General features: G+C 41.3%; 1 protein-coding gene across 2 annotated transcripts in view; it reads right to left on the bottom strand.

The window, feature by feature from the left end:
• The window catches only part of robo1 (roundabout, axon guidance receptor, homolog 1 (Drosophila)), a 1,485,956-nt gene that overhangs the window by 822,281 nt on the left and 638,076 nt on the right, over window positions 1-25,599 (bottom strand). Inside the window, exon 3 of one of the 2 annotated variants that reach the window (XM_051926301.1) lies at window positions 3,047-3,130. The exons of the other annotated variant lie outside the window; for it this stretch is intronic. Coding sequence (XP_051782261.1) covers window positions 3,047-3,130 — 84 coding nt within the window. The remainder of the gene's footprint in view (window positions 1-3,046; window positions 3,131-25,599) is intronic. 2 annotated transcript variants of the gene reach the window in all.

The raw sequence follows: 25,599 nt of genomic DNA on the forward strand, positions 1-25,599 counted from the left end.
TGTCTGTTTTTCAAAGCCTTTTAATTTTGTTTCATCCCTGATTGTAGTGATGTAATTTATACTGTTCTTTTGGACTGATGTTAAAGTCCAACGGCACCAAAATATCTACTAAAAAAGTATTATTGGTGGGTACATTGAACATGACATCTGCTTGAACAGGGAGCTCCCAGAGAATCTTAGATAAAGTATTTTGCAGGATTTTATTCTCCTCCAAACTTCATCTCCGCCATTGGCTTGGCACTTGGAAATTGTTACCCTTAGCAGAAGTCCAGTGGATATATGTTACCAAATTATTGTGGCGCCATGGATAGGCCAGTGTTTCACAAGCACTGACAATGTGATGGATGGTCACATCACATTTTTTTATCTTCTTCTGGTTGTTTGAGGATTATTACTGTTATTGTTGTTATTATTATGAAATATTTTGAATTCATTGCAGTCAGAGAATGTAATGGTAGAAATAGATACTATATGAACAAAACAGGTACTAATTCTGCGCAGGAATACAGTATGCCACCTGACTTTATCATTAGTATCATCAGCATTATTATTATTTTTAAGTTGCGTTGAAGTTGAGTAACTAATCATTTTGCAACATATTGTACTGTACGTATAATTTTTATGTGACAAATAAACTTTGATTTGATCATCATCCATCCATTCATCATTACATTATCAAACACTCGGAATTCATTTTAGGGTCATGGAGGCTGGATGCTGCCCCATGGGTGAAAGGTAAAAAGAAACCGTCAAAGTAGTGACAGTCCATTACAGACTATTATTATTATTATTATTATTATTATTATTATTATTATTATTATTATTATTATTATTATTATTATTATTATTATTATTTTCAGTGGGCGGCACAGTGGCGCAGTGGTAGCGCTGCTGCCTCGCAGTTAGGAGACCCGGGTTCACTTCCCGGGTCCTCCCTGCGTGGAGTTTGCATGTTCTCCCCGTGTCTGCGTGGGTTTCCTCCGGGCGCTCCGGTTTCCTCCCACAGTCCAAAGACATGCAGGTTAGGTGGATTGGCGATTCTAAATTGGCCTTGGTGTGTGGGTGTGTTTGTGTGTGTCCTGCGGTGGGTTGGCACTCTGCCCAGGATTGTTTCCTGCCTTGTGCCCTGTGTTGGCTGGGATTGGCTCCAGCAGACCCCCGTGTCCCTGTGTTCGGATTCAGCGCGTTGGAAACTGGATGGATGGATGGATGGATGGTTTATTTTCAGTTCAGTACGGTCAAAGCATGCAAATGGATTTGTACAATGCATGAAGTACCTCTGGACAGGACACCAGCACATCACAAGACAATAATAATTATTATTATTATTATTATTATTATTATTATTATTATTATTATCATCATCATCCATCCATCCATTATCAAACCCTCTTAATCAAGTTTAGGGACACGGAGGCTGGGTGTTGCCCTCAGCAACAATGGGTGCTGGGCAGGAATAACTGGTGAACGTGGTGGCAGTTCATTATTATTATTATTATTATTTTATTTGTATTATTATTATTATTATCAATTCAGTATGGTCAGATCATTTAATAATAATAATAATAAAGGTAGTAGTAGTATTAGCATTAGTATTATTAAGCATTCATTTTCAAACCCTCTTAAACCATTTTAGAATTATAGAGGCCAGAGTCTGTCCCTACAAGCTATTATTATTATTATTATTATTATTATTATTATTATTATTATTATTATTATCATCATCATCCATCCATTATCAAACCCTCTTAATCAAGTTTAGGGTCATGGAGGCTGGGTGTTGCCCTCAGCAGCAATGGGTGCTGGGCAGTAATAATCTGTGAATGTGGTTGTAGATTCATTATTATTATTATTATTATTATTATTATCCATCCATCCATCCATTTTCCAACCCGCTGAATCCGAACACAGGGTCACGGGGGTCTGCTGGAGCCAATCCCAGCCAACACAGGGCACAAGGCAGGAAACAATCCTGGGCAGGGTGCCAACCCACCGCAGGACACACACAAACACACCCACACACCAAGCACACACTAGGGCCAATTTAGAAACGCCAATCCACCTAACCTGCATGTCTTTGGACTGTGGGAGGAAACCGGAGCGCCCGGAGGAAACCCACACAGACACGGGGAGAACATGCAAACTCCACGCAGGGAGGACCCGGGAATCGAACCCAGGTCCCCAGATCTCCCAACTGCGAGGCAGCAGCGCTACCCACTGCGCCACCGTGCCGCCCTTATTATTATTATTATTATTATTATCAATTAAGTACAGTCAGGGAATTTAATAATAATAATAATAAAGTTAGTAATAGTATTAGCATTAGTATTATTAAGCATTCATTTTCAAACCCTCTTAATCCATTTTAGAGGTATAGAGGCCAGAGGCTGTCCCTACAAGCTATTATGATTATTATTATTACTCTCATTATTATTATTATTGTTGTTGTTGTTGTTATACATTAACATGACAAATAGCTTGGCATGACAGATACACTTATCACGTATGGTGGCTTGATGTATGCTCCATGTATGTGTGTATGTATTATAAGATTATAAGACTTTTTATATGCCAGATAATGATAAAATGCAATTAACAACCAAAGCACAAATTCCAGACATTAAGCCAACCCCAAATCAGTAAACCCAGGAAGTCACATCTGCAGTTACTCTCATGTGACAGCACACCCCATCAGTCCAGATTTTTGGTCTTCTTTTCATTTGTTCACATGCAGCCAACCCAAGCAGAAGGAATGCCCGTGACCTGAGATGCCTGTCATCATGGTAATGCACACAAACTCCTCAAAGTTCACTACAGGACATTACAAAGATTCAGTACTTCTAAAGTGAACACCATGACATGACTCTGTTTGAATTCTCGCATCCACCATACACCCCCCCCCCACGCCCCCCCTCCCCTCCACCAGGATGCTGCCAGTTACTATTGACTTTAGGCAATGGTGGTACAGTCCTGCCCACATGCAATCACTCCAAAAAAGGGATGAAGAGGATGGTATGAAGTTATAGTGAGAAGATGAGGGAGGTACCTGTATAGCCCAGGGAGTTGTCATCGTTATCAGAGGTAGGAACTGGCGTGCCGCTGTCATTGCCCCTCTCCGGGCCGTCGGTGTCTGTCGGAAACAACAGCAAAGCTGCTGAAGGGGTCACAGTTGAAATGCTCACTAAAGCTTGTCCAGAAACAAATGCATCCACAAAACAAACAAGGGTGCACAGAATGTAAACTTCTCCCCCAGATAGCCCGTTCCTCATTTTCACTGATTTTTTTTACCCAGATTCTTTTTTTGTTGTTGTTCAAATTCCACTGTGAGTGCTAAGAGACATGAATCAGCATTTACTGCACTAACTGCATTTTCAAAGACATAAAAGAAGTTTGCATGTCGTCCCCCCTGCCACAAAGGTGCAATCTCAGCATTGGCACCACACAAGTACGATGTCTGCTACGGCAGGCTGGCCGCGCGGTGAAGTGCATGTGGGAGGGATGAAAGAGAGGAGCTCAATGCACACTAGGTTTTCTGCTTTTCCACTTTATTGTTAATCAAAGCTATTGACTGTGATCACTCCCCATCATCTCCTAACAATTACAGGCCCTAGAGACAGGCTTACCTTCTAGAATGAAGGGGCAGGGACAGTGACTGTCCTCCAAAAGCCAGGGGGAGGAACAGTGTGTGTCGCCACACCTCCACAAAGCTGTGTGTGTGTGTTTTCTGGAGAGGGTGGTGAGGTTGGGGTGGGGGGGGTGTGGTGAAGGGTTGTCGAGAATCACATCTGTGTTGTGACAAGGCAGCAGACTGTCAGAGTGCAATGTCATGAGGCATCCCCCGACTGCAGTGACCTTTGAAAGCAAAATGATTACACATGCATCACGCTATTATGCTATGTCAGTGGTATTCGGCTAATAAATGAAGACAGACACGCAAAAGTACTTCCAATTAAGATTTATATCCGAGGGAATGAAAAATAAAAAGACGGCGATGCGTGTGCCTCCGACAGAACATACCATAAATGATCGTCTCCTGTGCCGTTCATAATAAGGAGTGACGACCTGGCAATGTTTCCCTTTTGTGCAAAGTGAATCAACACGAAGAAACAATTTCACAATAAAGAATGCTATGAGTTTATCGGCACAAGCATTGCTCTGATTTTTGATAAATTCGAGATTATGCTCAATTTTGTAAGCAATTTCACCCATCCATGCCTATAAAAAGTATTCACTTTTTCGGAAGGTTTCGCAATTTATTTGTTATACAATATTGAATATTGTTTTGATACAGATCAGAAGGAAGATTATTTAATGTCAAAGTAAGAACAGATCTCAGCAAAGTGTTTTAAATTAATTAGAAATATAAAATACAAAACCATTGGTCACAAAAGTATTCACTACAAGAGGCTGGGAGTGTGTGCTGATAGCACGTTGCTGTACCCACCACACGACGAACCACCTGGACTGGGACCCCAGTGCGGCGGGTGACACCTCAGCATCACACTGGAACAGTGGGAGGTTTTTAATGGTGGCTGGAGTGTCAAACCTGCCACCAACCCCCAAGTTGGAGGACCTGCTTGCAGGGCTGGATGCAGATTATTGCCATATCCAGAATGGAGCAATTGGAGGGTCACTTCTGACGTTTACAGGATTCTGGCGCAGAGCCCTAGCCTCAGAGCCACCACTACAAGGCTGTGTTCAAAAATATACAATGTGTGGCCTCTAGGGGGCGTCACTGAGCCACAAAGCCCAAATTGTCCTATCTCAGCATGAAACAAATGAGGCTAAGGATCTGTGCTAATATTTGAAAGGCTGCTGGTACTGCCAGAAGGAATCCTGCCCTTAACCTGGAAATTGCTCCTGGGGCACTGTATAATGGCTTACCCTACGCTCCATCAAATCCAAAAGAAAAAAACAATAACTAATTTTTGAGATGAGGCAGGAGATGTGCAAAAAAGGTAAAACAAAAAATTAAATGAAGCGACCAAAACCCATACAGACGAGAGGTAAGAATGAAAGTCAAAAAATTCAGGGGAGAAGTCAAAACCAGGTAAGTCACAAAGATCGATTAACAAAGAGAGTTTTTTTTTTTTTAAGGATTTATCTGCTTATCGGATTAAGCCTGGTGTATTATGCTAACCTTTTATCCTGTTGCACCAATGACCTCGAGGTCACCATCTCAGAGACCACGCCCCTAGGAACGCGGGACACAACACTAACACTAGCGTCTAATGCAGACAATAGCAAGAGAATGCTAAAAATCTCCCCTGATCATAACATTGACACAATTACTCTACACCAGTCTTGAACATCCATCCATCCATCCATTTTCCAACCCGCTGAATCCGAACACAGGGTCACGGGGGTCTGCTGGAGCCAATCCCAGCCAACACAGGGCACAAGGCAGGAACCAATCCCGGGCAGGGTGCCAACCCACCGCAGGACACACACAAACACACACACCTACACACCAAGCACACACTAGGGCCAATTTAGAATCGCCAATCCACCTAACCTGCATGTCTTTGGACTGTGGGAGGAAACCGGAGCGCCCGGAGGAAACCCACGCAGACACGGGGAGAACATGCAAACTCCACGCAGGGAGGACCCAGGAAGCGAATCCAGGTCCCCAGGTCTCACAACTGCGAGGCAGCAGCGCTACCCACTGCGCCACCGTGCCGCCCAGTCTTGAACATGAAAGCACTTATTTTAATTTAATTACAGTACATTCTTACAGGTTCTTCCCAAATCACAATCCCCAATTCTTTTAGTTTTGCTGTCACTCCCCAACCCCTTCCAAGGTAAGCCTGGTCTTCATCCTCTTCCAGACTCCTACTTCTCCAGCGAGGTAGAGATGCTCTTTTTGAACCTGGATCTGGAAGTACTTTCAGTATAACAAGGCTGCCACTTGGAAGCACCTCCTGGTCAGGCGGACCCTCTCTCTGACAGGAAAGCCCACTCTTAACAACTTTGTCTAGCGGCACCCGAGGACCCCAAGAGGGCTGCTCACCAGAACTACGACTCCCATGTAGCCCTGTGGGTGTCCAAATAGAAGCCATCCCAAAAGGATGCTGCCACCTAGTGTATTGGGGGAACACATGGCCCCTGGAAGGCAGTCTCCCTCCCAACCAGGAAAGGTGTTACTAACCAACCTGGCAAGAATTCACGTTTATCTGCATCCTTCCATTATATGGGAGTCCCGTCTGGGTAAAGAACCATCCATTCCAGCCCAGATTCCATCATCCCGTGTCGTCTATGACAAATGCCTATTGAAAGTGTTTACCTTCTTCAAAGTGTTTGTATTTTATCATGTTGCAAAACTGAAACACAATGTATTGAACTGGGCTTGTTTTCAGAATGACCAGCAGAAAAAAAGACTCTTTAACGTCAAAGTGAAAACAGATCTCTGTAAAGTGGTCTAAGTGAATTGCAAATATAAAGCTCAAAAATAACTGATCACAAAAGTATTCATCCCCTTTAATATGATACCCCTAAATCATAACTGGAAAAGCCCGTTGGCTTTAGAAGTCACAGAATTAGTTCAATGAGGGTCTAGCCTTATGTGCACCTGAATGTGGAAGGGACAACTTGTGGTGGTACACAATGAACAGAAAAACACTGCAAGCAGCTCCATGAAAAGTACAAGTCAGGGGATGAAGATGTGAAAATATCCAAGTCACTGAATATCCAGTTCAATCAATCATAAAGAAATGGTAAGAGTATGGCACAGCTGTTAATCTGCTGCAGCAGGCCATCCACAAAAACTGAGTGATAAGGTAATGAAATTAGTGAGGAAGAACACAGAGAAACCTCAAAACTCTGAAGGAGTTACAAGCTAAAGTAGGGAGACTGGAGAGACTGTGGAGACTACCACTGTTACTCTGGTGCTGCCAAAGAGAAAAAATACGCAAGACATCTGCCTAACAGTTGCCAGAAGACACATGGGAGACTCTCAAGCCAGCCTGAAGAAGGTTCTGTGGTCCAATGAGGCCAAAACAGAGCATTTGGCCATTTGTTTGAACACTGTACATTATTCAGCAGGCTTCACTCTCTCTGCCCAAAGAATGGTGCAATTCCGCAGTGGAGCATCCAGGTTCATTTGACCTTGGCTTCAACTAAACTAATGGCAGAGGGCTGTGCGGCGCAGGTTAGCACTACCCATAAGCCATTGCGAATGTATTGTATTGCATCAGCTTCTTACTTCTTATGGTTACTGTGTAATTTTCAAACTTTGATTTACCCTTGTAAAACATACTGTTATGTACACAATCATGGGAAGTGTCAAACGGGCAATGGTGAAGGGGGTTGTACAGTTGCTAACACAGTGCATACTTCTTTCCACAGAGGGGATGATAAGTTCTGGAAAGAAGCCTGATATTATGTCCTCGTCATCACCTCTAGCCTCGTCCCTTCTGGTTCCACAGAAATATAAAGCAACTGAGCACCGGAATTCAGCATTCATTGTAGAGCTGACATCAATGAGAGATGGAGCTCCAATGAACAAAGTTTAGCATGGGAAAGGCACTATATATAAAAAATGTATTATTATCCATCCATCCATCCATTTTCCAACCCGCTGAATCCGAACACAGGGTCACGGGGGTCTGCTGGAGCCAATCCCAGCCAACAAGGCAGGGAACCAATCCCGGGCAGGGTGCCAACCCACCGCAGGACACACACAAACACACCCACACACCAAGCACACACTAGGGCCAATGTAGAATCGCCAACCCACCTAACCTGCATGTCTTTGGACTGTGGGAGGAAACCGGAGCGCCCGGAGGAAACCCACGCAGACACGGGGAGAACATGCAAACTCCACGCAGGGCGGACCTGGGAAGCGAACCCAGGTCCCCAGATCTCCCAACTGCGAGGCAGCAGCGCTACCCACTGCGCCACCGTGCCGCCCTGTATTATTATTATTTATTATTATTATTATGAAACCAAGCTCTTCAGAGAACATACGACCTGGGCATTGATTTGTTTTTGCCTTTCAAAACTTAAACATTATTCGGGGTTCATAATATTATCTCCTACAATTAACCACATATTTTTAAGAAGAAAAGCCATCTTGACCAAAGAAGTGCTTCATTACAGAAATGGACTGGCAATTTTCATGGCCATAAAGCAAAAGAAAACATATGAAATTTGGGGAGTTCAGTTAAAGAGTTGGAAATTAAGATAATACTTGTTGAGCCAGAGCACTGAGATGGTTAACCTGAAAAAAATATGTGGAACTACGAGGATAATGATGTCCTTCTGTGGCCTGTAATCTATGAAAACAACATTAAATCATTACAATGAAATCATTGTACCCCCTGCCAGCTCTGTTAAGGCGTGAAATCTTTAATGAATATATTTTAGTATAATAAATATATATGCTTTTCAAAGTAATTAAATAGAGATTGTTTGATAATTGTAACCAAATGTAATTAAAAAAGTATCACACTGTGAAAATACTGCTTATATATATGATTGCATATACATATATTCAGTACACACAAACACACATACTATGCTGTATATATAAATATATATATATATATATATATATATATATATATATATATATATATATATATTGTGGTGGATTGCCGGCTTCTTTCTCCGGCCCTCACCCCCAAGCCGCCAGGAGGAGCTCTCCCAGCAGCATGGACATGCCCCGAGTTCCAGCAGGGCCTCATGGACTATGTAATTTTTATACACAGCCCTGCTGGATACCTTGGAGGCCACCAGGCGTCGCTGTAGGGGGGCTCGTAGGCTCGCATGTGCCCTATAACCCGGGAGAACGTCACGGTCACGTGACAGGAAGAAACGATGTGCTCCCGGGTTGAAGAAAAGGACTGTTTACCCTGACCCGGAAGGGAAAAGGAACTGTGGACTGTTGAATGGGAACACCTCCGGGTCAGGGTGTATAAAAGGACTCTGGGAAGCCCAGTATACTGAGCTGAGCTGGGAGGAAGGGTGGCAAAGTGTCTGGGAGTGTGGAGGATTGATTATTGTGGTTTGTTATTGAGTATTGTGGGGAGGAAGGTGCTTTGTGCACTTATTTATAATAATAAATATTATATTTGGACTTTTACCTGGTGTCTGACGTCTAGTCTGAGGGTTCAAGGGGTCACGGAGACCTCTAATCTTTTACAATATATATATATATATATTGTGGCAGACAGCTGGGGCTTTTGACCAGCCAGGATGCCTCTACACTAGACGGACTGGGGCAGGGAGCATATCCAGAGCATTACCTCCCCTGGAGTGCTAGGTGGCAGCCCCCCTGGCTTGCAGGGGTGCCTTGGACTCCCGCAGGGCTCCATGGGAGCTGGACAGTGATACAGCCCTGTTAAATTCTGTGGACACTGCCAGGAATGGTACTGGTGCTGCTGCGCCCTCTGGCACAGTTCTTCCACCACACCCAAAAGTGCTGCCAGAAGTAGGTTAGGGAGCACCTGGAGCACTTCTGGGTGCCTTATAAAAGGAGCCAGCAGCCACTACTTGGGCAGCCAGAGTCGGGAGGACGTACATGAAGCTTGCCCAGAGGTGTGGAGAAAGAAAGAGTGGAGAAGAAGAAGAAAGACTTTTGTTTTGTGTTGGTGACTGTGCTGAACCCTGTTGTACTTGTGGGAAATGGGGAAAGTTTCCCATGAGAGAAAAGGAAAAAATAAAAAGCGTGCATGCTTAAGTTGTGCCGCTGGGTCTGTCTGTGTCGGGTTTTGGGTGGCAGGAGCGCCCTCTGCAGGCCACTCTATATCCATCCATCCATTTTCCAACCCACTGAATCCGAACACAGGGTCACGGGGCCACTCTCTATATATATTATATATATATACATACTGTATATCAGTGAGGCAGTCAGACATTATCCAACCCGCTATATGCAAACACAAGGTCACCGGGGTCTGCTGGAGCCAATCCCAGCCAACACAGGGCACAAGGCAGGAAAAAATCCTGGGCAGGGTGCCAGCCCACTGCTGGGCACACACACACACCAATCACACACTAGGGACAATTTAGGATCACCAATGCACCTAACCTGCATGTCTTTGGACTGTGAGAGGAAACTAGAGCACCCGGAGGAATCCCACTCAGACATGGGGAGAACATGCAAACTCCACATAGGGAGGACCCGGGAAGCGAACCCAGGTCTCCAAACTGCGAGGCAGCAGCGCTACCACTGTGCCACCGTATACATATACTGTATATACAACTAATGAAGAGATAATAGCCTGGAAATCTAATGGGATTTATGACAAGAGCTTAATGGCATTGGACTTAATGGTAGACACAGCTTAACTCTTAAGGGCAGCCACCTTTAGTCACATACTTACAATTACTATATGAAGAAAAAAGGTAATCAAGAAACATCAGACTGAAACTGTTGTAATGTTAACGTAAGTGGTCTTGATATTGAGAACATAAGAAATAAAGGAAATTTCACAAGCAAGAGGAGACTTTTCAGACCACACTCTTAAAAATAAAGGTTCCAGAGTGATTCTTCAGAGTGATGCCAGAGAGGAACCATTTTTGGTTCTCAAAAAACCCATCCACAAGAAGGTTCCAGAAAACCTTCATTTATTCAGATCTGTAACAGGCTCCATACAGTAAATAACCACAAATAGATGGTAAATGATTTGTGAAATACCAATGGCTCCTGATTTTAAAATGACTCACAATGCATGTAATAACACTAAGTCCAGGTTCTCTTAATCTGTTAGTGCCCTGCTAGGTAGCCGACTATACAGTAAAGATTTTTTTTCTTCATATTTGGAGGTTTATCAAAGAACATAGATAGATAGATAGATAGATAGATAGATAGATAGATAGATAGATAGATAGATAGATAGATAGATAGATAGATAGATAGATAGATAGATAGATAGATAGATAGATAGATAGATAGATAGATAGATAGATAGATAGATACTTTATTAATCCCCAAGGTCCAGCAGCAGCATACTGATAAAAACAATATTAATTGAAGATAAAAACACAGTGCAAGTTAAAAAGTGCAAGGTGGAGAGTGTTAACGTTTAACCCCCCCCCCCCCCCAAGTGGAATTGAGGAGTCGCATAGTGTGGGGGAGGAACGATCTCCTCAGTCTGTTAGTGGAGCAGGATGGTGACAGCAGTCGGTCACTGAAGCTGCTCCTCTGTCTGGAGATGATCCTGTTTAGTGGATGCAGTGGATTCTCCATGATTGACAGGAGCCTGCTCAGCGCCCGTTGCTCTGTCACAGATGTCAAACTGTCTAGCTCCGTGCCTACAAAAGAGGCTGCCTTCCTCAACAGTTTGTCCAGGCGTGAGGCGTCCCTATTTTTTATGCTGCCTCCCCAGTACACCACCGCGTAGAAGAGGGTGCTCACCACAACCGTTTGATAGAACATCTGCAGCATCTTATTGCAGATGTTGAAAGATGCAAGCCTTCTAAGGAAGTATATTCGCCTCTGTCCTCTTTTGCACAGAGCATCAGTATTGGCAGTCCAGTCCAGTTTATCATCCAGCTGCACTCCCAGGTATTTATAGGTCTGTACCCTCTGCACACAATCACCTCTGATGATCACAGGGTCCATGAGGAGCCCCTGCACGCACAGTGAGGTGAAGACTTTCGGAGGATGGCCTGGTGTCAAGAAGGGAAGCAAAGAAGCCAAGAAAAACATCAGGGACAGACTGATATTCTGCAAAAGGTACAGGGATTGGACTGCCAAGAACTGCAGGGGTAAAGTAATTTTCTCTGATGAATTCCCTTTCTGATTGTTTGGGGCATCCGGAAAAAAGAAAAGATAAGTGGCGCTACCATCAGTCCTGTGTCATGCCAACAGTAAAGCATCATGTGTGGGGTTGCTTCTCAGCCAAGGGAGTGGGCTCACTCACAATTTGGCCTAAGAAGACAGCCATGAATAAAGAATGAGACCAGAACATCTTCTGAGAGCAACTCTCCCAACTATCCAAGAACAGTTTGGTGACCAACAATGATGCAGCACTGGGCCATAAGACAAAAGTGAGAACTAAGTGGCTTGGGGAACAAAACACAAAAATTTTGGGTCGATGGTCAGGAAACTCCCCAGACCTTAATCCCATTGAGAACTTGTGGTCAATCCTCAAGAGGCAGGTGGACAAACAAAAACCCACCAATTCTGATAAACTCCAAGTATTGATTATGCAAGAATGGGCTGCCATCAGCCAGGATCTGGCGCAGAAGTTGATGGACAGCCTGCCAGGGTGAATTGCAGAGGTCTTGAAAAAGAAAGAAAGGCCAACACTGCAAATATCGACTCATTGCATAAACTTAATGTAATTGTGAATAAAAGCCTTTGAAACTTACGAAATGCTTGCAGTTCTACTTCAGTATAGCATAGAAACATCTGATAAAAAGATCTAAAAACACTGAAGCAGCAAACTTTGTGAAAATTAATCTGTGTTATTCTCAAAACGTTTGGCCACAGCTGTAGGAAGAGAGGTGCTGGTTCCAAACTTCTTCTGTTTCAAAATTATTGAGGCCACTGTGCTTCTGAGAGAACTCAAAGTTTTAGAAATGGTTTGATCCCCAGGCCTTGATCAACACCTCAACACAAATTGATTGCAGAAGTATACAGAGAGTTCCTTGCACTTCATGGCTTTATGTTTTCCTGACATGCAGAGTGAAATGTGGGACCTTCTATACATAGGTATGTGTGTGCCTTTCTAAACTCTCTCCAATCAATTCAGTTTGCCACAGGTGGATACCAATCAAGTTTTAGAAATAACTGGAGGATAACTAAAGCAAAGAGGATGAACCTGACCACAATTTGGAGTGCCACAGCAAAGGGTCTGAATGCTTCTATGAAAACATGCTTTTACTTTGTCATTATGGGTTATTGATTATAGACTGATGGGTACAGATAGCAAATGTTTCCATTTAAAATTAAATATACAACACAATTCCGACCAGTTTCCCTGTTCCTATCCCCGTGAAACATGCCATAGCATGATGCTGTCATCACCCTGCTTCACCACAGAGATGGTAATAGGCAGGTGATGAGCAGTCCCAGGTCTTCACCAGATGCAATGACTGGAGTTTCACCCAAAGAGTTCAATTTTTGTGTCATCAGACCATGGGAATCCTCATGTTGTCAGAGTTCTTTACAAGCCATTTAATAAACTTTAAGCAGGGGTTAGCCACTCTATCATAAATGATTGATTGATGGAGTACTGCTGAGATGGTCATCTTTCTAACAGCTTCTCTCATTTCAGCCAAGAACTTCTGGAGCTTTGTCAGGGGGACCATTGGGTTCTTGGTTATCTCCTTGACTGAGGCCCTTCTTGCCTATTTACTCAGTCTGGTCATATGGCCAACTCTAGGAAGAGTCCTGGTGGCTCTAAACTTCTTCCATTTCAAAGATATTGAGGCCACCATGCATCTGGAAACACTCAAAGATTCAGAAATAGTTTGATCCCTTGGCCCGGACTGGTGTCTCACCACAATTTGATCACCAAGGTCTACATAGATTTCCTTGGATTTCATGGCTTGGTTTTCATCCTGACCTGCAGGGTGAAATGGCGGACCATTTACACCCAAATATATGTGTGCCTTTCTAAACGATCTCCAGTCAATTCAGTCTGCCACATTTTGACTCCAATCAATTTGTAGGAACATCTCAAGGAGAATTAAAGCATACAGGATGCACTGGACCACAATTTGCGGGAGCCACAGCAAAGGGTCTGAATTCTTATATGATGGACAGATTTCAGTTTTTGATTTTTAAGACATTTGCAAACCTTAGTGCAAACATGCATTTACTTTGTAGTTATGGGTTATTAAGTGTAGCTTGATGGGCAAAAATGGCAAATGAATCAATTTAACCCTTTTGGCCCTGGATTTTTTTGTTTTTATTGGAAAAATTATTTTGTGAGATATTCTACCCTTGGGGTGTCTCGGAAGCTCAAAAATGACAAAAACAAACAAAGAAAATCATTATTATTATGCAATAGCTGCCAAATACTTCAGTCTTCTTCAGGAAATAAAACTGAAAGTGGAGCTACTTACTATGTGGTGCACACATTCCATTTTCACTTCCGTGTTTCTCGGACTGTATGCCAGTCTCTACAGTCTTTGCTAATAGTAGCACGCCCAGTTCCAATGGCTGCAAACACACCTGTGCTTTACAAAAACGGCTGCATATTTATATACTAGTTATAGGATGTCAGGGCCAAAAGGGTAAAAATTAAACCTTCAACACAATTTTTAATATTATATATTATACAAGTTATAGTTATATAACTTATACAAGTTTTAATACTTTATACGAATGTACAGTGTCCCGGGGCATTTTGAAAGGTACTTTTAAATAAAGTTTATTATTAATATGATTTTAGAAGATGAATTGGTCTGAACCACTGTGTATACAATATATACATTGTAGATGCCACATGGGCTCAACGGACATCCCAGGCAGAAGAGGCGATGGTTCCTTACCTGGACAGGAGACTCCTAACAGATAGATTGGCATCCCAGCTGGGGTGGATAAAGGGATCAGTCCCAGAAGGAAGGACCAGAAGGGATGTACAGACAGCCCACTCAAAAGAAAAGACGTCACTGGGGGCTTTTTACTCCCCGGATATCAGCACCCAGTGGGATGCCAGAAGGGCTGCTCTGCCGCACTACATTTGGGGGTCACTGGGTGCCACAAGAGGGCGCTGCAGGAAGACATACTCCCTGCTTCAATGGACATAAATATGACCCAGAAGTACTTCCATCGGGCAGTACTACACTCCCTTACCCAGGTCGGAGCTGGGAGAAAGAAAGGCAACACTCAACTTGAGGAGGGCAGTGTGCTGGTAAGAGTATTGAGGAGATTATTGCGTATTCAGAAGAGAGAAACCTGTGCTTTTGGTGCTACATTGTGGTATTGTGGAAGGAAAAAGGTTGAATAAACCACCCTTTATTTGAACCCGGGACTCTGTGTGTGTTTGTGTTGGGGGTTTGGGCCGTTGAAGCCCTGGTTTCCATCACAATATATACAGGGGCTGATTGAAATATGTACATACAGTATATATACTCTATATTATATATAAAGGAGGAAGTGAGTATATATATGTATATATATATACAGTATATAAATATATATATATATCAGTATATATATATATATATATATATATATATATATATATATATATATATATATATATATATATATATATATATATATATATATATAAATACTTTGAATATATACTTATATATGTATAATATATGTATACTACCTCCTAGGAGAATAAAGGGAGCTTTAAAATGAATAGGTTTAAAAAGAAATAACACCTTTGAAAAAACTGACCAACAATCAATTGAAACTCCAAGCTGAAAGAACACAAAGATGACATGGCCTGCACGTTTGACTGGCTTTTGTTGGCTTTTTAGTGTGAGTAACAGCAGTCATTCAGAAGTCAGTTTCTCTTCTAAGAGGCTTTCATTTGTGTCAACGGTGTTCCCCGCCTCTCTTTCTTCTGAGCGGCCCTGCATCTGCTCCTTCTCCCCGTCCACATGACAGCTCAGGAAGTGGCAGCTCTCCTGCTAATTAAGTGCTGGTTCAGTGTTAGTTAACAGGTGGTGTCCCCAGCTGCCTGTGCCACATGGGCAGATACAGCCCCCTGCACCAGTAACCTATGCCGTGCCTGTTGATTAATTATGGAAAGCCATGTGTTAGCAAGTGCCTACTGAAGGAGGACAATGGGGCTGACCCAGTGAGACAACAGTGGCAAGAACCATTCTTTGGCACAGTTGAAGCGAGTGGCTTATGGCCTTGACCACTGAACTAAATACAAAAAGGGAAATGTTTCCAGCATTTTACATGCTGTCTTGTGATTGAAAGCTGGCAGAATGGCATTCTTTTAAGACCAATCTGGTCAGCAAGTAACATGGTGAGCATTCTATTTACAGACAGGCACTTTAATTCAATTTCTGAGCTGAATCTGAAGAAATGTTCCTCACTTCATCAGCCTGTAAATTCCTCACGCCTTTCATTGTATGATTAAATCAGGTCATTTAAAAATAGATAGAAGCATACTAATGAAGAGATGATAGCCTGGAAATCTAATGGGATTTATGACAAGAGCTTAATGGCATTGAACTTAATAGTAGACACAGCATAACTCTTAAGGGCAGCCATCTTTAGTCACATACTTACAATTACTATATGAAGAAAAAAGGTAATCAAGAAACATCAGACTGAAACTGTTGTAATGCTAACGTAAGTGGCCTTGATATTGAGAACATAAGAAATAAAAGAAATTTCACAAACAAGAGGAGACTTTTCAGGCCACACTCTTAATAATAAAGGTTCCATAGTGATTCTTCAGAGTGATGCCAGAGAGGAACTATTTTTGGTTCTCAAAAGACCCATCCACAAGAAGGTTCCAGAAAGAACCTTCATTTATTCAGATCTGTTACAGGCTCCATACAGTAAATAACCACAAATAGATGGTAAATGATTTGTGAAATACCAATGGCTCCTGATTTTAAAAGGACTCACAATGCATATAATAACACAGGCTAAATCCAGATTTTCTTAATCTGTTAGTGCCCTGCTTGGTAGCCGACTATACGTCAAAGATTTTTTTTCTTCATATTAGGAGGTTTTTCAAAGCACATAGATAGATAGATAGATAGATAGATAGATAGATAGATAGATAGATAGATAGATAGATAGATAGATAGATAGATAGATAGATAGATAGATAGATAGATAGATAGATAGATAGATAGATAGATATGTAAGGCACTATATAACATTTTTATTCGTGTACCATGTGCCCTCGTGTAAGATGCGCACCCTAATTTTTACAAAGAAAATCGCGAAAACCGTTTTGCCCCATTTACGACGCGCGTTGTGATTGTATAGGAAGCATTTAGGGCACGTTTTCCGCGAAATGCCTTTCTGTTTTTGTTGCATGACGAAAGTTTTTCTTTCTTCCATCGCGCGAGAGAGAGAGCGCGTGTGAGCGAAAGAGAGAGAGAGAGAGAACGCAGTTGAGCCAGCGAGAGAGGGAGAGAGAGAGCGAGCAAGCGAGAGAGAGAGAGCGAGCGAGAGAGCCCAAGCAGTAGAAGTAAACATTACAGAAATAAATTTCCTCGTGGATGACACACACATGATTTTCTAATGCTAATTTTCTGGAAAAAATGTGCGCGTGGTGCACACATAAATACGGTAATAGAAAGTTGTGTAGTTTGTCATACTCTGCAATTTTTAGTTGTGTATTTATTCCTTCAGTGACTGCTGTCATCAAGCTTGACATCTCCTCCAACTGAATCGGAAAGGTGACAGCAGACATCTGATGTCTTCCAGCAGATGTGCCTATGCTAAATTCTCAAGATGCGATAATACAATCACATCGCCAACAAAGAGGTTCTGCAAAGAAGCGGCTTGTGCAAACTCCAATTCACCGTCACCTGCAGAAGACTCTGACTTACCAGCCATGTTATTTGATGGAGAATCATTGGATCCCAAAGATGGCAATAACACAGGTACCTCCCGACACCAAATGACCAAAAGAGACACCCACGGAACACTTGAAGAAGAATGTTGGTACAAGACAACAGACCAAAAATACCGGGGAATGGTTGTTGTCCAATATGCTTTGTAGCATGGGAGGATCTAATACTACGACTAAGTTATATATATCTCGATCTGCACAGAAACAAGGTCAGCACCAAAATGGTATGCCGCCTTCTGAGACCATTCTGCTTTTATATTGGGTAAACTGGAAGAGGCGGGGTTTCCTTTGCTTCAATGTCCTCAAGGCCATCAAGATTGTGAGGAGACAAAACTATTATCAATGGCGACCCATCTCATCCTGGAATGGCAGTACTTACTTTAGGCGAACATGGAAGGTGACCCTCTTGCACATATCTGTATATATATATACTAGGAGATACGCCCCCTGCTCACTTCACTCGCCAACCCCCCCCCGAGCCTATGCTACGTGCCAGCCACTTCGCATCACTGCCACTCGCGTTGTGAAAAGGGGGGCTGAACGCACCCCAAGGAGATGTAGTCGCTCCTCCAAAACCCCCTCTTAAACGGTGATACAGTAGGAAACAAATACAGCTTTTTTTTTTTACCTCCTCTTTGCTCAATCAGCTGCTGGCTTGCTGCTGCTGCTGTGCCACGTGATCTGCATCTTGTGTGGAGATTCGAACACTTAAAAGCCTGTACAGCTGCTGTCCTACTCTTTGTCTTTTATTTCCGGCCCCAGGAGTGATTAAATCTCTTGGCACAAAGTCTCGTCTCATAGGACGTGAGTTCTTGATATTTTTTAGTTTATAATTTAAAAACGGAATAAAAATCTGAAATTCTAAAAACTTCACATTAAAGTTCGATAAATGATGAAAAGAATGATAGCAAACATATATATGTATGTTTTAAAATAAGCCAGATTAAAAAAGTGACAAAAAGCGTGACATAATAACATCACATAAAACCGTTGCACAAAATCTGTCCAATACTATATATACCTTCCACCTTCCAGGGTCAGTTGTGTTCAAAATACTAGTAGTGTGACATCACCAACCTGATCGATCATTTTTGGTAGAAATTATATTTCTACATTTCATAGTTTACAAGTAGGTGTAGTAGAGTAATAGAAAACCAACAGACCCAACAGCCATGTCATGCATGCGCTGATTCTGTGTAATTGAATCATTAATTGAAAGGGTGTATTCAAAGTAATAGCAGTGTGGATTTCAATAAGTGAGGTCATTCATTCTGTGAAAAAACAAGTGTCAATTATAGCCCTTATTTAAGGACGGAAGGTAGCAAATGTTGTACATGTTGGTTATAGTGTAGTGCATTTCTCTCTGAAAATGTGAGTAAAATAGGTCGTTCCAGGCATTGTTCAGAAAACAGCATACTTTGATTAAAAAGTTGATTGGGGAGCGGAAAACATATAAAGAAGTGCAGAAAATGATACAATTAGATGATGCCTATGTGAAACTAAGCTAGAAGACCCTGCAAAGTCCCATTTTTGAAAAAAAGACATCTGCTGAAGAGTTTACAATTTGCAAAAGTACACATTGACTGGCCTAAAGAGAAATCGGACAACATTTTGTGGACAGATGAACGCAAGATTGTTCTTTTTGGGTCTAACGGCTGCAGACAGTTTGTCAGGTGACCCCCAAACACTGCATTCAAGCTGCAGTACACTGGGAAGACAGTGAAGCATGGTGGCGCCAGCATCATGATATGGGAATGTTTCTCATACTATTGTGTCGGGCCTATTTATCGTATACCAAGGATCATGTATCAGTTTGAATACCTCAAAATACTTGGAGAAGTCATGTTGCCTTATGCCAAAGAGGAAATGCCCTTAAAATGGGTGTTTCAACAAGACAACAACCCCAAACACACCAGTAAACGAGCAACATCTTGGTTCCAGACCAGCAAGACTGACGTTATGGAGTGGCCACACCAATCCCTGGACCTTAATTCAACAGAAAACTTGTGGGGTGACATCAAAAATGATGTTTTTGCGGCAAAACCAAGAAATGCAGAGGAATTGTGGAATGGAGTCCAGTCATCCTGGACTGGAATACTTGGTGCCAGAAGCTGGTCGACTCCATGCAACACAGATGTGCAGTGGTCCTCAGAAACAGTGATTATACAACTAAATATTAGTTCAGTGATTCAAAGGAAGGCAAAATCTTGAAACATTTTTCAGTTTATTCAGTGAATGTTTGAGTTCGTAAAGAAGAATTATTGAACAGCCTAATATTCCATTTTTTTCACTTTCTGTAAAGGAATAACACAAATTTGATCAATTTTTCTTCATGTTTTGATTTGGAATAGAATTTGCAGTGTTCTCAATGCATTTGCGTGTATGAAAATAAATAAAAGCTATTATAAGGATTTTGAGCTTTTTTCACTTTTTTAAACACTCTGCTATTATTCTGAACATAACTCTTCCTCTATATACTAGCCATCCCCACGTATATGTGAAACAGGACAGTGATGAGGGCCCCGCTCAGCTCTCTACTCCTGACGTCACTCTTCCCCCTCCCCTCTGCCTGCAGCCTTTGTCTCGGATTAGCACAAATATATCGCTCCTGCAAGCGAACTATCATTCATAGCGCAATGAGAGAAGTCGGAAAATCAACCAGAATGTTCAAGCAAATTATAGAAAAAAAAGATCTAAATCTGTTAAGTAGTTCTCTCATTTGCTAACTAAGTGGAGTTAAGGTTAAGCCCTGAGGCAGACGTGTTAGTGTGGAGGGCATTGCACTATACACGTCTTTCTCCAATGGATGATATTAGAGGCATTAAAAAGGCAGGAAACAGCATAACTTGACCACTGACCTGACCAAGACTGTGCCCATTTGCTGTGTCGGTTTATAAGAGAGTGGTAGATCCCGCTACAATAAATAACCATGCTGTTCCTGTTTCAAGCTGAATAAAGCTGGTTTTGCTAAAGTACTGAGACTCAGCCTCATGTTTTGGGGTGCAAGACATGGACTCACTATATATACAGGCAGTCCCCGGGTTACGTATGAGATAGGGACTGTAGGTTTGTTCTTAAGTTGAATTTGTATGTAAGTCGGAACAAGTACATTACTTTAATAAATGTTATTGTTGACCGACTGTAACCGAGTGCTCTGCCAATTAATGATGGAGTTTCACCTCTTTCTGACCGTTTTATTATTTCTACTTTATTTCCAATGGCGATGGTTTTTTTACTCTTTACTGTAGCACCAGCACTTTCATCATATTTGTGTTTCAGAGACATTCTTGAAGGGTGAAGACAAAAAGTTAAGATGAGTTCTTCTGTACAGCACTGTACACACTATCACAGCAGATTAAGCACCAGTCGTCAACATGTCTGATGTATAGGGTGGTCCAGATCTAATTATCAATTTTCATTACCCTATAACTTATTCAGTTTATTACATAGAAAATCACCCGAAAAATCCTGGACCATCGAGAAGTGTGTGAGCTGACGACACAAGGAAACGTCTTCGCGCCGAACTGGAATCGTCCCCGCATAAATCGATCTGGATCTGCAGAATTAGATCTGGACCACCCTGTACTGACAAGAGACAACTTCCTGCTATGTGCGTAACAGTACAAGCAGGCTTGCTATTGAGAATGAATGGGGGCAGCAAGGGGCGGTTCATCACCAGCCCACCTCACAGTCACCTCCACTACAGTATGCTGCCTGCAGCGTATGCAACACCACCACCCCCATTCAACACGCAGCCATCCGAGGCACACTACAATGCTACCCCCCGCCTCCCTGTTCACCCTCAATGGCCTCCATTCAGCCACAACAGGGTCACCACTTGCAGCGGGGGGCGGGCAGTGAAACCGCTTGCCGCCAGGAGCCGCCCGGCGGACACTACACTGCGTGAGCAGCAAAATCGACCCCCTCCAGCCACCGCTTGCAGCATCTCCGGGCTGAAGATGATGGAGTGGCAGTTACTGAGGCATATGTGTCACAGCTGCGGCTCCGTTCGTATGCTGTTGGTCGGGTGTCCGTAACCTGGGGACTACCTGTATATACAGTGTATATATATATATATATATATATATATATATATATATATATATATATATATATATATATATATATATATATATATATATACATCTTATATATTAATGTCTATGCGTGGAAGTGTGTGTGTCTGTCTGTCCGGCACGGAGTGCGAGGCTACAGCATGAAACTGAAAGAAAGCGACTCTGTCGCCAAAGTGAAACTGCTGAGGAAAGACAAACGAGAAAGAAACTCACTTTGCCACTGATATAGAAGGGTGGCGAGCATGTCTGCAAAATGAAACCGCCGAAACTGCATTTCAATTTTTTTTCTGATGATTTCAATAGTTTTTATGAGCCCAGGATTTTTACAGCACAGGCTTATGTAGCTAGTACAGTATATATATACTCATATATCTATGTATGTATAAGTGGTGGTCCTCTGACTAAAGGATCTGAGCTGGTAACTTGAAGGTTGCCAGTTTCAATCCTGGCAGTGACAGAAGGAATGCGACTCCAGTGGGCCCTGCAATTGCTCCAGGGGTTCTGCACAAATAGCTGACCTTGTGCTCTGACCACCAAACTCCCTGGTGAGTTAGTTGTGGTATGGGAAAAATGACAAATTCCTAATACAAGAAATTGGATATGGTAAATAAAGGATTAAAAATCACTAATAAATATACTGCATATGTACATTGCATATACTGTAATGATGGATGTTATTTTAACCCTCTTTACAGTTCATTTTTAACTATGCTGTATCTACTTATACAATAAAGTTACGACTGTTGTTAAACACAGAAAACTTTAAACATAATTTAATTTTTTTTAGCATTGGGTAAGCTGGGATAATAATATTTTTTTCTTTTGCAAGGAAAATGTAGGATTCCAGGATATTTAAGTGCTTCCATGATTGTAGGATAGTTCAACAAATAATAGGTTTTCTGTTTGGTTGTGCCTTGTTCCTACAAATTGTACATATTTTTTTATCTTTCTGCGTGGATAAATATTTGAACAATTTAGCTGTAACGCTTTGGTTTGAATCCCACTTGACTCTGGGTTGATCCCTCCTGAAATTTAAAGGTTTGCTGAGCCCTAATTAGAGCATAGACTGTATGCTCTTTGACATCAGCTTCCAGAATTCTACTTGCGGCTTTAATTATGTTCCAGTGCCCTCTAATTCAGTAAGAAGTTACTTGAAACCCTACTTCAGCTTGGGCAAAGTAATAATAACATAGGAAAGATCATAAAAAAAGCTTATGCTCTTTTAAGGATTATGAATGGAAATATAAAAGAAGCTCTTTGAAAATACACTACCTCAGATACAGCAAACACCAGTGTGTAGAGTACTGGCACCTAAGTGCCGTGTCAATACAAATAACAAATGATTTTATTATTAAGAAAGCATAACATTCTTTAACCTGCTTAATCCAATTCAGGGTTTCCAGAGCCTGTCCCGACAGCCTTCTTCACCAAGCCCAGTCACGCTCAGAATCATGTAACCTGCACATCTTTGTGGAAACCATGGAGGGAGAAAGCGAGACTCCACGTGAACAACAGCCGGACATTAAATCCATTAAATCCAATAATTAGTAGTACCACCTACTGTGCAACTATTTTATTAATAGAGCAGTGTTACTTACTTAACAATACACATTTAATATTTTTGATTTTGAGTGATGCAAAATGACCATTACCATGGCATTCTCTGTTTGAATTTCATTTTAGGTTTTTTGCCTCTGCTTCACAAAAAACACAAGAAAAGATTTGCAGTGAAGAGGGTTAACACTTATGTCTTTTTGGCATAGACACATCTTGTTTTCTTACACAGGAATGTTTCTGGCTAGTTACTTTGGATTTTGGCATAAAGCATTCTTTTCTTGTTTATGTTCATTTTTGGAAAATGGTTTGTACTTGGAATAAAGTCCTGGTAAGGACACTTTATTAACAAGAACATTGGTCTGGACAGAAACTAATTACGAATGCCAGGAGGCATATAGCTGCCAACATGACTTCATAATTTCTCCTAAAATACTGTATGTACTGGAAAGTGCTTTGTGATTTGAGAAAACCAGACGGTCTTTAGAAGGAACCTAAGGGCTTATATTGTCACATCATTCTTGCAATCCCAGGGCAAAACCGTAGATGTAATTAAAATGGTAAATAAAATGTTAGGATATGTTATAAAAAGAGATCAAGGGAATTTAATGCATCAGGGCAAAATACTATAAGAAAGACATGGTGGTACTAGAAGCTGGGCAGATAACAGCACCTGAGAGCACCCCTAAACGAAAGTGCATGTCCTACTCTAACAGACAATGGGAATTAAACTTCTTTAGTGATGAGTAGAGAAGGATCCTTAAGGGTCAATTCTGAAATTCCTAAAAACATTGATAAATTTCATTCATTAGAACACTCTAGATGAGAACAAGCCATTCAGCCCAACAAAGCTCACCAGTCCTATCCACTTATTTCTTCTAAATAATATCAAGTCGAGTTTTGAAAGTCCCTAAAGTCCTACTGTCTACCACACTACTTAGTAGCTTATTCCAAGTGTCTATCATTCATCAAATATTCCTAATGTTTGTGCGAAATTTCCCCTTAACAAGTTTCCTACTGTGTCCCTGTGTTATTGATGAACTCATTTTAAAATAAGAATCTCGATCAACTGAGCAGGGCCCACTTAAGGACACAGCACTACAGTACTTCCTCTTGGCCAGTTTAGAGTCAGTAATGAACATGCATATCTTTATGAATGTGGGAGAAAAACTCGAGTATTTTCAGGAAAGCCAACACAGGCGCAGGGGGAATGTGAAGACTCCACATGGATCCCAAACAGGGATGGGCTTCAAATCCATAGCCCTAGGTACTAATTATTGAGCTACTGTGCTGGCAAGAACATACACTTTTAAAAGAGAATTAGGTTATAATATGTGTACCATTAAAAAAAATCCTAAACCTTTTTTGAGGTAATTAGTGAAAATAGCTTTAAATAAGAAATAAAAATAAGACAACAATCCCCTTTATGTGTTTTATTAATGCTTTTCTTTTTACATTTCTCATTGATCCACGTCCTGATTTCAGATATTGTAGTAGGTGGGCACTACTTTAAAAAGTACAGCTCAACACAATATTCCACATACTGCATCATCATCACTCTGATCATTCATCCCCCATATCTAATTTCCATTTTGATTATTCCTTCTTACCGTTCTAATAGAGCCCTGCTAATGGGGTTTTAATCAAGCTCCCTGATTAGAACAGCACACAAAAGGGAGTCATTTCTGCATTTCTGGCAAAGAAATTTTATAAAAGGATATGCCAGATGAGTAGCCCATGACAAACAATACTATGAATAATTGGTGTTTAATTATGCAGAACCTCAAACAAATGGCTTAGACTGCATCTTCTGAAACTGGCTCAAGATACTTGAATTGGAATGAAAATGGAGGAAAACGGTTGGTTAAATGCACATTTGTAATTTAAGGTTTTAAGTAAGCAAATCATGTGTGCTAATTGAAAAAGAAGTCGTAACATACAAAAAAAATCAAGAATTTCCGTCTCTTTAGCTATTACATAAAATGTTCAAGCTCATGTTCATGTTAATTGTCACGTATACAGAGTACAATAAGATTCTTACTTGCATGCCTCTTACACGTGGTACATCAGAAATAAATGAATTCTATAGCAAATAATGAATAAAACACAGGAATACACACTTTAGATAGTCCAGACTGTCTGGAACACTATGTGAAATCTTATTTATCTACTTTATTTTTTACCCAGGCTTTAATATTAATCTTCAAAATTAAAATTTCACTCTCTGAGACATTATATTATTTAAAATCACCTCTGTTACGTTTCTGAATGTCATTTAGCTTTACTCCATTATGAAGTACTTAAGGTATAGCTAACCTAATCCTCACACATACATCATCTACTTAAGTGAAATGATCCCCTTGTAAGTAACCTAGAGAATCAATTTGATTTTTTGAAGTAGAAGAGTAAATGTATTTCCAGCATGGTTTCAAGTGAAGCTTCTACACTACTGCTGCTAAATCATTAAGTGGTAATTTACTAGAAAGATATGAAATCAAATGGTT

Source organism: Erpetoichthys calabaricus, chromosome 4 (genome assembly GCF_900747795.2).
Source record: "Erpetoichthys calabaricus chromosome 4, fErpCal1.3, whole genome shotgun sequence".
In the NCBI taxonomy this organism is placed as follows: domain Eukaryota; kingdom Metazoa; phylum Chordata; class Cladistia; order Polypteriformes; family Polypteridae; genus Erpetoichthys; species Erpetoichthys calabaricus.